The following is an 11658-nucleotide window of genomic DNA, read 5'->3' on the forward strand; positions in this document are numbered from 1 at the left end:
CACGGTTCATCAAGGATTCACACTTGTATCGACAGAAACCAACATTATTTTATGCTTTCCATTATGCATAATTTCTCCACCGACTCCCATTCAATGGAAAAATTTGTTGCTAAAGAAGGAAATCCTCAGCTCTCACACAGGATAAAAAATATTTCTTGTGAGCTCAGAAATGAATTCTCCATCTTAAGTTTTCTTAATACAAGATCTACAGATACACTTTGAGTGACAGCCTCTCAACCTCAATTATCTTAAATAAATTTTATTACTGGGTACACTGAGTGTGCTGATTTAGTTCTGTGTCTTCACTGGATTATTACTGAAGTAACCAGAAGTGGCACAGTGTGCTTTTTTAAGAGTGTATTTGCTTATTCAGAAAACAGACTCAATCTTCCATATATCACAACATATATCACATGCCACAAAAAGCACAGGTAAGGTGATCTCAAGGTAAAACATTTGCAAATCATGTGGCTCTGTCTCCAAACACACACTCAGGTCCCTTTAGCTTCCCTAGTCAGCTGAGAACAGAGAGAAGGAAAAAAGCATTCTCCTACCCCACCAAAAGCAAGCAACGGGTATCAAACCAAGATCCTCATGTGTGCTGCTCCATTTACACAAGCTAAGCTCTTCAAGAAGCTAGTAAGATTAAACCTAAAATGACATTCCAGTCTGCTTCTTTCAATACATTATCTTAAAAGCCTGAATTTTGTACTTATTGCTGGGTCTTTCCTTTATGAACACTAAACCTGGTCCTTGGCCAAACTTTGTCTGGCCTTGCATACAGGGACATCAAAGTCCTCAAAACCGATGAAGATGCAGTCAGGCACAGCTTGGCTAATTAGCTCTGTGAATTACCACAAGAACTTACCTGCTGTAACTTACAAACAGTACACCAAAGGTAAACAGCAAGGAGAGAAAAAAATCCACAAAACACACATCCACACCTTTACTTATTACCAAATGCAAAAGGTCTGACTTGGGTGAGCTAAGTTTCACAATACTGCTTTGAACACGCCAAAATGATACACAGGTACAGTTTGCACAAAGCTGACAAGTCAGGCTGAAACACTTCAAATCCAGAATGCGCTCTGAAAGTCAAAATCACCAGAGGACTAGACCCACTGCACAGTGAAATGCAGTAAGACATAGTGCAATACAAAAAAATGCTTTATCTGGTGACTACTCAGTTTTTGTGAAGATGCAAACCAAGATTTGTCATCTGGTAACAACCTTGTCTCCAACACTTTGGTATAATTTTTGATGATTCATGTGCTTCAGAAATCATCATGTTGCATTCAGTTCCTGTGAATCAACAGAATTCACAGTGTGAAATACCAGCGACGCAGATTTATCTATGGTGGGGTGCCTATCTCACAAAACAATTTATTCAGGGCACCATCTATCTGTCCTTCTGTAGGTCCCTCAGATCTGCAAAAGGACTAAGTAATAGGGCAAGCCTACCAGGAGACACTGCTCAAGAATGACTGCAGTGTCTGCTCCATCATGCACCCAAAGCAAGCTTCTGCAGCAGGACTCAGATACAGACACTGCTGAATTAGTGCTTGTGAAATGAAGTGACTGACCATGCAAAACGTCCCAGCCATATGATGGAAGCTGTTTATATGACAGGACTGCCCAAACTCACTGCAGAATGGTCAGTCCCTGCATTTAGGTCAAGTGACAGGCGCAAAATGCTCTCAGTACTGAAGGAGACACACCAACTGAGGGCTGCAGTTCATTGGTATTTGTATCATAAGTCTAAAGTAAGATTCAATTTCTCTCCCCAGATTTCTGATATTGTGTCTTGAAGTTTAGAAGTTATTTGGTGCTTTTACATTTATTTTCCTCAAAGCAGGCACCACAGTCACGTTCCAAAAATTTCACAAATTATGTCTATATTTACAGGATACCACCTAAGTTCATATTCCTGAAATATGCTGTGGAAACAGCCAGGAAGTAGTGGAAGGTTTTCAGTGCGTTGTCATGAAGTCTTAAGCCATTACAGAGCTTCTTCAGCCTGAGCTGAGAAGATGTGCAAAATGACATCTGAGAGACCCTGGAGCTGCAAAATTCAGACCTGGTCCATAATGCAAACCTTAGCTAGGACAGAACAGTACTGACAAGCCATTGCAGCACCTGCTTCAAGAGTCCCAGTCTGTTGACTCAGCCATTCAATGGCCCTCCCCACAACAAACCCTAGCCAATCTGCTGTAAACTTTTAAAGCCATGATAATACGAAAAAGTTCCCTCTGTCACAAATCCATAATACCAGGGTACATCTAGGGTAGGAACCATTTTGTGTGACACTACCATGATGGGTCTTCAGCTTCAGGCACTCCATGTGGACAGACCTTCTCTGACTTCTTTTCTGGAAGATCACCTTTAATATAATCCAACCTCTCTTGGCAAAATACGAGCAGTACCTTCATATTTTGTACACAAATGCTGGGCCACCATCTAAGAGTTCATCTCGCCAGTTATTTCCAACAAATTAATGTACTTTTTTGAGAAGCTCATCTGTTTCTGCTTCATTTTACACGTAAAGAAACAGCAAAGTTCAAAGAGAAAGTATATATTGATCTGCTCGCTGTTGGTGATGGTTTAGTTCCAGTGGGATAGCTCACATATGTGACTTTATCAAGATCTGTGCTTGGAATACTGGGTAAAAACACTTAAATGTAAAAGAAGGCTCACAAAATTGAAAACTAGTACGCTGACACAGTTATCTAACTGAAAATAAGTGGTGCTATCAGAGAGAAAAGGCAAAAAGAATTTTGCATTGCATATTTAGTTAGAAGCTCATCTTAAAAAAAAATACAGTCTTGTTGCAAGTTTCATTTAAAGTGAAAAAAGGAGAAGTATCAATCCTATGTTTTATTTAGTCTAAAACTTTATTTTTACATGCTTTTTAGTGCAAATCCCATTTTAAAACTTATGGAACTATGAACCTATCAAAACAAAACACCCATTCTGACAGATGCCAAGTGGGTAGGTGTACAAACAGCCAAAGACAACGGTCAACAGATGCTGGAGAGGAGGTGAGTAGGGGACAAAAGTATAGTAAGTGAATAAGAACATCCTGCATGTAGCAGATTCCTTATTTTCAGTGAATCTAGGCATATCCCACATAAAAGAATTCAAACCTGGATCTGTAACATGCTGAATTCAGGAGGATACCACGTGTCAGGAACTGCAGCTGGCCAGCAGCAGGAAGACAAGATGCAGATACATGGAAACACCCTGCCAGCACGGCTGCAGCCTGGTGCTCCTGAGGCACAGAGGCAGCACAGCAAAGGGCCCACAGCCCACACTGGCCTGCAGAGTCCCATTCCAAGTAGTTTCAACCACGTCAGAAGTCTAGCAAACAAAACTGTCACCTTTTCTACTCAGAGGGATAAACTAGCAGCAGGTTGTGCTTTCTCATTTGAAGCATTCCACAGTGCATCAGTCTCAACACTCACAACTCTTGCAGCCTACTTTCATCTCTGAGACTGCATCTATGAGAGAAAACTGCAATAACAGCATATTCTTCAAAAACACCATCTCAAAGTTTGCTACCAATAAAGAATTCTGGCAGAGGAGTGGGAACTATGAAAAAATCAGAACATTCATTCATAAATACTGGCTGTTTACAGCACATTATGCTTCACATCCTAAAAACGAAGCTTCAAGGCAAAACGCAGCTTTTTTAAACAGCATCCATATGCTGCATTTTAAAATCTGGCCGCCCACCGAGATTGCTTACTACATTTAGAGAAACATGAGGGTATTATTCTAATCTTCTCTTTTAAGCAAAGGGATAAATTAGGTGCCATGAAATTTTCCCATGCAATTGTTTAGCTTATCACTTTCTGGAACAGATTAATAGGCCACCACCTCAGAGACTGCAGAGTTTCCAACTGACACAAATACACCTGACTTAAGTTATGAAGTTATTATTCATTATATGCTACCTTACTTGCCATAACTAACATGCAGCTTGTGTGTACGTTTAAAGATACTTCTCTAGTTTGTGTCTTAAAGGCTGGGGAAATATGTTCTGGGACACAGAAATATGGGAGGCACTTAAAACAGGATCTCAAGGCTGGTCAACAATGGAACTGAAAATAAAACACACCATCTGCCCCCGAGATTGCTGGATATATCCGACTGTCACAAAATAGCAATTACTGTAGTTTGCATTTTCAGAGTCAGCCTCCCTCAAAACAAAACACAATGAAAAGCACTGGCACCTCTGCCAACAGATACTGATTTGAAGGTGGTATTCACCACAGGGCTCTGTTTGTGCAAGGGTGCAATTCAGGAGGCTTCAATCCTGAGCGTTGCTCCCACCAGCGCCAGAGCTCTGTTCCAGGCACACCGAGAACCCGCTGCCTCCTGCTGGCCCAACCGCCGGGAACGCTCAGCCCCATCCCGACTGTGCGATGCGTTTAATACTGCCAAACATCGAGTTCAGAGAGAGGTCACCTAGCAACTTTTCTTTGAAAAGATACTCATCGCTTCCAGACTGCGGAGCCCCCGCTGGCTTCCATGACTCGGTAGGTTTTACCGGCGAGGTGGCTCTGGCCGCACCGCACGGGTCGTCAGCGGCTCAGGCCCCCGGAGCGAGTCCGCGGCGTTTTCCAGGAGAAGCCGCGGCGGCAGGAGAGCACCGAGGACAAGGGCACGGCGCCCTGCCCCAGCGAGGCACAGGTGCCACCGCACCCGCCCGGGGGCGGTCCTCCCGCTCGGAGGACACCCGGCCGGTCCCCGCGGCCGCTCACGGCGTGACCTTGGGCCCGGCCCCGGCCCCGGCCGGCCCCGCCGGGACCCGCACCCCGCCCGCCGGCGGCCGCGGAGCGCGCACGGGCCGCAAGGCGGGCAGCGCTCCCTCCGCGCCGCCCGGCCCCGGCCGCACTCACATGTGTGGGTTCCGCTGAAAGGCGTTCCGAATGTCCTTCACGACCCGCTGCACCAGCACCGCCACCTCCTCCGGCGACTCGGCCATGTTCCCGCAGGCGGCGGCGGGAGCGCTTCCGGGGCAGCGCGGCCGCGGCGGGCGCGGGGCGGTGCCGGGGCGCGGCCGGCGGGGCACGGCGGGAGCGGCCGCCGATCACTCTCACGGGATTTTTGTCAGTGCGTGCCTTTATGTCAGCAGTCGTGCTGGGCCACGTACTTTAAAAGATAAGCATGTGTGTATAGCTTCTCTTGACTCCCAAGAGACATGGGAGCGCTTATCTTGGAGGCTGAATGCGAAGAACCGTAACTTCTGTATTTGCTTGTCATTTGGAAATTAATGTATTTACAAAGCATTAACTGTGCGTAGTTGAATTGTCTCTAATTTGAAAGCTTGAAATGTCGTCATCATCATCTGCTTATCGTTACCTTCTCCCCCCAGGAGGCCTGATAGACTCTTCCGTATATTTCCTTAAAAATATAATAAAATAAAAAATAATTTTTAAAAAATCTGGAGAAGAATGCTCTGTCAATGAGATGTATGGAAAAACAAATAGAAAAGTCCCTCAGAGAAATACTGAATGTGTTCTTACGTGCTGAAGTTGCCAGCTTTTTGCTGGATTTATAAGTAAACTAACCTTAAATTTGAAATGTATTTCTTGAGGCTCTTGTCTTTCTGTTAGTTAAATTTTGTCATATTTCATTGATTCCTGAGGTAACATTGCTATCTTTGTCTTTCATGTATTCGTGAAATAATATTTTTAGGTGTTTATGGATGCCTCTTTAAGCTATAAATGGCTGTATTTTTCTACATACATGCTTTATTCTCGTTTTCACAATATGCTTTTGTTTTGTTTTGTTTAGACTCACATTCCTCTGGTTGAAGGTACTCCGGATCTAGAAACCAGGATTTCCTGCATTCCCATTTCCCATAGTTTTCTTCTTTTCACCATTATAATACTACCTTTCAGACTGTGGGCTGGCTACTTCATTGCAATACTAATGTCAGTAGCTAGCCTGAGCATCTTGGGGTTGGGTTTTTGTTCTTGTAATTCTGTAAGAGGTTTTGGTGAATTAGACCTATTTCACATGGGGCATAAACTGTAGATAAAACACTATAATTAAATAGTCAAGAATTACCTCTCTAGCATCTTGGTGCTCTCAGATGTCAATCCACCCTAATAACAGGATTCTGACCTGAATGCCTTTGCAAGCCAAAGACAGGCAGCATGTGTTGTGTTAGCAGCTCCAGTACAGCCTACTTGCCAAAACATTTTCAGAACTTTGAGAAACTTATTTATTACAATAACTACATAAACATTGAAATCAAGTAGACTTTTTATTTCTTTTCTTTCAGTAGTTCTTTTTACTCCAGTGCATGCCCAGGAAAAAGACGATGTGTGAGGCAGATCTAAATTACCATTTTCAGAGTAGTAAACAATTGGTGTGTTCTATTTGCTGAGAAAACAAATGATGCTTTAATTTTGGTTTTAGGCTTCAACTCAGTAATTTTTTAATACAAATAATAATAAGACAAGAGCCTGAAAAGTCATATGGCCCTTGAAATGTGATGTTAAGAGATTGTTGCCTTTGACAAATTTGGCCCTCTGCAAATTTGTTTGAAGGTTCAGTGTGTTGAACTCTAAATTAGAAAACTAATTGCATATGGGAATTTTTGATGGGCCTTCTTAATAGCCCATATGTTAAGTGGAAAAATTTAGACCAAACAATGCTGGTTTCAGGTAACTGTGTTACATGTCTTTGCTGTTCCAGGTTTTCATTCACCTTGTAGAATGTATAGACTGTGTTTTTATGATGTGTGGTATCTGAAATTATTGAAGTAAACTGATACATTCTGGATGTCAAATGAGGAAAAATACAAATATGAGGAAAGGTATTGCAACACTTGGTGAGCATTGGGAGATATTTTTAGCTGAAAAATGCAAACTGTTTTTCAAAATAGCTTGGATTTCTGTGTTCAGCATAACCCTGAAATTTTAATTCATGCCTATTTGCCATGCTGGAAAGAATTAAGTCAGCTTTAAGTAAATAACAATATACCTCTTCTGGCTCACTGCCTTCTCACTTTGTTCTGTGCAATTTGTTCGTGTATGGGTTTGAGTCACATTTATTAAAAGCAGCAAATTGAAGTTCAGTCAGGGAATACAGTGACTGAAATAGTTCTAGCTATGAGGTTGGTTTGGGTTGGGTTTTTGTTGTTGTAATTCTGTAAAGAGGTTTTGGTGAATTAGACCAGTATAAAACACCTTTAAGATGTCATTAATCATGACAAAAATACTTTGTGGATTGAAAGTCTAATTTTTGGGTTTCAGATGGATTGGGGTTTTGGTGGTTTTTTAGTTTTAGTATGGGGTGTAAGTGAAAATCAGTCATAACAATGCAAAGTTATGAAAGTACTGAAAATTCATACAAAACTACTAATGTACTTACAAGTTGCAAAAGGAGTTATTTAGAATAGTGCAATCAACTGACAATATACTGTCTATGACTTCATGCATACCTTTTGAAGAGGACTGAATATTAAATTGCTATTCTTATTCAAATGCCATAATAAAAGTTATTTAATTGTACATCTTGGCAATTATATACATTGTCAAAACTAGTGAGGTGGGTATTGGTATTAATATTGCACATGATACTTTATAGTAGCTTTTGGGAGTGATTCTTGAGTTGTCAGCCAAGAATGCTTACTTCCTGTAATTTTGGGGAAATGATAGTAATTTACTTCAGAAAATATTCTTTTGTTAAATTTCACATAGGGCATAAACTGTAGAAAATACACTATAATTAAATAGTAAAGAATTATCTCTCTGTTATACACAGAAAAGAAATTTCCCTGAGTAATCCATTCCTATCTGGGGCAGTCCTAAAAGTATTGGAAGCAATTTGCTTGAGGACTTATTCTCTCATGGGCACAGAATAATATATCCTTCTAACTATCAAAAGTGACATAACAAACTCCTATTGCATTAAACTTGCCTTAATAAATGCCTAAAAGGTTAAAATCTTGCAATTTAGATCCAATTCACCAGGTGTGAAATGTAATTGTTAATTTCTTCATGGCCACCTTTGCAAAACAAGTAATAATCTTGGCTGCTTTCTGTGCCCTCCGGCTATTTTAATTTGTTACATCTTTACGAACGGCTCCAACTGAGTTTAGTGCTGTTGATTTCAGTATCATATTTTTTGTGAAAACCTGTCACCACTGGTACTAGTTGTCCCCCCCTTTGTGAGGGTGGAAACAAGTGCATGGGAAAATGGGCACATCTATCTTAGTGATTTCCCATGGCCTAATATTTTTCTAAGCAGATCACACTGCATGGCCAACACGAGGGAAAGTGCATAGCCATTGTCCTTGCTTGTCTATTTATTACAAAGATTGTTCGAAAATTTAACAGCTATGATACAAATGCAGGAGGTCACAGCACATTTTTTTGTATAATGAAAAGCCTGAGTCTTCAGATCTTTCAGTGGTGATTCTTTAACATCAGAGAGTGGGGGGGGGGGGGGTATGGATATAGTTTTATACTTAGTAGTTGTGCAGGTGTTTGGCTTTTCAGGTTGGCAAATAGAAAGATTGTTGCTATTTGAGATGTGCAGCCGTGGTGACTGAGTTAACAGTACTTTGGTTCAGGTCGCACTGACAAACAGGCCTGAATGAAATCGACCCTGATGTGCAAACCCTTGCAAGCTTGTGTGAAGTCACAGCTTACTGGGGACTAATGCCCTGGCCCAGAACCGCAGTACCTTGTCTGGTCTGGAACTAGGTGGAATGAAGCATTGCACACCTGCACACACACCAAAGAGGTGTTTGATGACAAGGTTGTCACTTTACAGGTGTCTACAGTGGCCAGAGCCCACTGAGTTCTCCTGCACAGAGATCTCTTGACAGGGATGCTTCTGAGTTACGTCTCAAGAGTGACAGACTCCCTTACCCAGCATTTGATGTCTACAATGAGGGATGATATAAAAAGATCTAAAACTATATTGTAGACAAGCGAATTATTTTACATGCAGTAAGTACTAGGTTGTATGACTGCTGTTTAGTCATTGTTTAATCAAGTATTTGGTTAACCTCATAACACTGACTCAGAGTTGGAGAATCATTAAGGTAAGAAAAGATGTTCAAGATCACTGTGTTCAACCTCCGACTGACCACCACCATGTCAAAGAAACCATAGCACTAAGTGCCATGTCCAGTCGTTTCTTGTACTCCTCCAGGAATGGTGACTCCATCCCCTCCCTGGGCAACCCATTCCAATGTCTCAGCACTACTGCAGTGAAGAAATTCTCCTCATATCCAACCTGAACATCCCCAGGTGCAGCTTAAGGCCATTTCTACTTATCCTGTTGCCTGTGATAAGAGGGCAACCCGCCTATGCCTTCCTTTCAGGCAGTTGTAGAGAGTGGTATGTTCTCCCTTGAGACTCAGTTTCTCCAGGCTAAACACCCCCAGCTCCCTCTGCTGCTCCTCACAGGACTTGTGCTCCAGACCCTTCGCCAGCTCCACTGCTGTTCTCTGGACATGCTCCAGCCCCTCAATGTCCTTCCTGCATTGAGGAGCCCAAAACCCGGCACAGGACTTGAGGTGTGGCCTCACCAGTACAGGGAGAGCTGACTCCTCCCAGTCCTTGTCCTGCAACCCTGTTAAAGCAGTGTTCAGACATTGTCAAGTACTTCCAGCTTTGCTCCAAAGAAGCTCCAAGGCTTATGTGAAGAATTCATGGTATGTTGTTATTGCATCAAAATTTACTATTCTAGTATAACAGTTTTACTGCAATAAATTATATTTTGTGATAAAGGTTGCTTACCACTGTAAGGAGTTTGGCTTGGTTCATCATGTGGTCAGTAAGCATCAGTGGCTTGTGGAAACAGCATCATTGACAGACAGTGCAAACATGATCCTCCAATGGATGAAAGATAAAAGGAATGGAAGCAAACCTCACTCTAAAATATGCTGATTTTTTTTTTGATAAAGAGTTTCTGAGAAACACTCCGTATGCTTTACAGTTTGGGTATAATGGATGTCATTTGTGGATATAAGTTTGTCTGTGTTTCTCCAAATTCTTTACTTCTTATTTAGAAAAAAAATGCAGCTGAGGTGCCAAGAAGAAATAATCTCACATACGCTGAATTCCTCATTCTCTTGAATGGAAAATATGTAAAATTAATAAAAAGTTCTACTTTTTTTTTTAGGAATAGATTTTTAATGTTGTGAACATATTCCTGACATGTTAACTAATGTCAAACTTTTTCTGTATAGTGTATATTTATTTTCAATAAGACCTGGATGTGACTGGGAGAAGTTCCAGCAGCATTTTTATATGTGTGATATCAAGTGGTTTGAGTACACCTACACAGCCTACAGAGCGAGATGGGTTTTAAGCGGCAATTGTTGGCCATATGCACTCAAATCAGCAAATCATACATAATCAATTATTTTAAGTCTGACACTTATTTCTTCCTCTTTTCCTCCCTTTTAAAATGTAATTTATTTTAATTTTATTAAAATCTCTCTGAAAAGAAAAATAACTGATTTTAATGCTAGGTGCAGAGTGTCAGTCCAATATTAGCTAAGACAATGCTGAGATTTCTTTACAATTTCCATATCAGCAAGCCCATGTTGAAACTATTTCCCTATATAATTGTAGTTTCAGTGTGATTTGGCTTACAATCATCAAGGAATGATTCAGAGAAGTAATAAAAATTACTATTTCATTTTCCTTCTTATTGTAGCAGAGTGTGGGATGATGGTTTTTGTAAATGAGCTTATTTTGTGTTGTGTTTAGAATATCTTCAATGTTTGTGCTTACTGCCAAATGCCACCTTAGACTACTTTTGAGAATGCTTACTCATTTTCCAGTGAAGGACAAAGTTCAGTCTCAAGAGATTTCCCTTATATATAAGAGAACTGATTTTATATATAATAACATTGATTTTGATTTACAGTAAGAATGGTAGAGAATGAAATTTTGTGACCACCTAATTTCCTTTTGGTGTATATTTGCATATTCTAACTAATTCTTCTTCACAACCGTCTTGTGATATCAATGAGTAATAGAATTTTTTTAAGTCCTCCCTCCCTCCTCCTGGGCTGAGATTGAAACTTTTAAAAATATATTGACTTGATAGAAGGGAACAATTTTGTTTAAGGGTAATGCATGCAAGCCTCAATTTTAGTCAAGCTAGATAATGTAAAAACACTTCTAAGCAGCAGAAGGCTACTGAGAATAACAGCTCTCAAACCTTCAGCAACACTCAGTCCTGGTACTTGTAACTTAATGTGCTCTATCACATCATGCAGATATTAACATGGATTGCTAGAAACATTCATTGTTTGTTCCTCTGTTCTGTAAGTGCTGAAATCACATTTTTAATTAAGATGATGGCAAAGTACATGTGGAGTCATAGGATGAAGTCTCATCTTTCTTTTGAAGTCTGGGAAGCAAATACAGGGAATCCTGGAATATGTTTGTGGTTTCAGTATCTGCAGCTGCTCATACAGTTTTCATCATTCAGTGGAGTTGTTGATGACTCACATTCTGAATATGTCTTATTAAGACAAACTATCTTTGAGGTAGTTAATAGGGCAGGGCAGTTGTTGATCTGGAGAAGTTTTACAGGGCTGCTAGGAAGGAACTCTACTAGGTGCCCACTAATGTAGGTAAAGAAGAGTTGCGAGAGTGCTGGAAACATGCTACA

At 40.8% G+C, this 11658-nt stretch overlaps 1 protein-coding gene across 1 annotated transcript in view; it reads right to left on the bottom strand.

Annotated features, from left to right (window-relative positions):
• Window positions 1-5000, bottom strand: part of PTAR1 (protein prenyltransferase alpha subunit repeat containing 1) — a 38240-nt gene extending 33240 nt beyond the window's left edge. Inside the window, exon 1 of the mRNA XM_082301477.1 lies at window positions 4902-5000. Coding sequence (XP_082157603.1) covers window positions 4902-4987 — 86 coding nt within the window. The 5' untranslated portion in view covers window positions 4988-5000. The remainder of the gene's footprint in view (window positions 1-4901) is intronic.
• Between the last annotated feature and the right edge of the window lie 6658 nt (window positions 5001-11658).

Source organism: Coloeus monedula (assembly GCF_965178545.1).
Source record: "Coloeus monedula genome assembly, chromosome: Z".
NCBI lineage: Eukaryota > Metazoa > Chordata > Aves > Passeriformes > Corvidae > Coloeus > Coloeus monedula.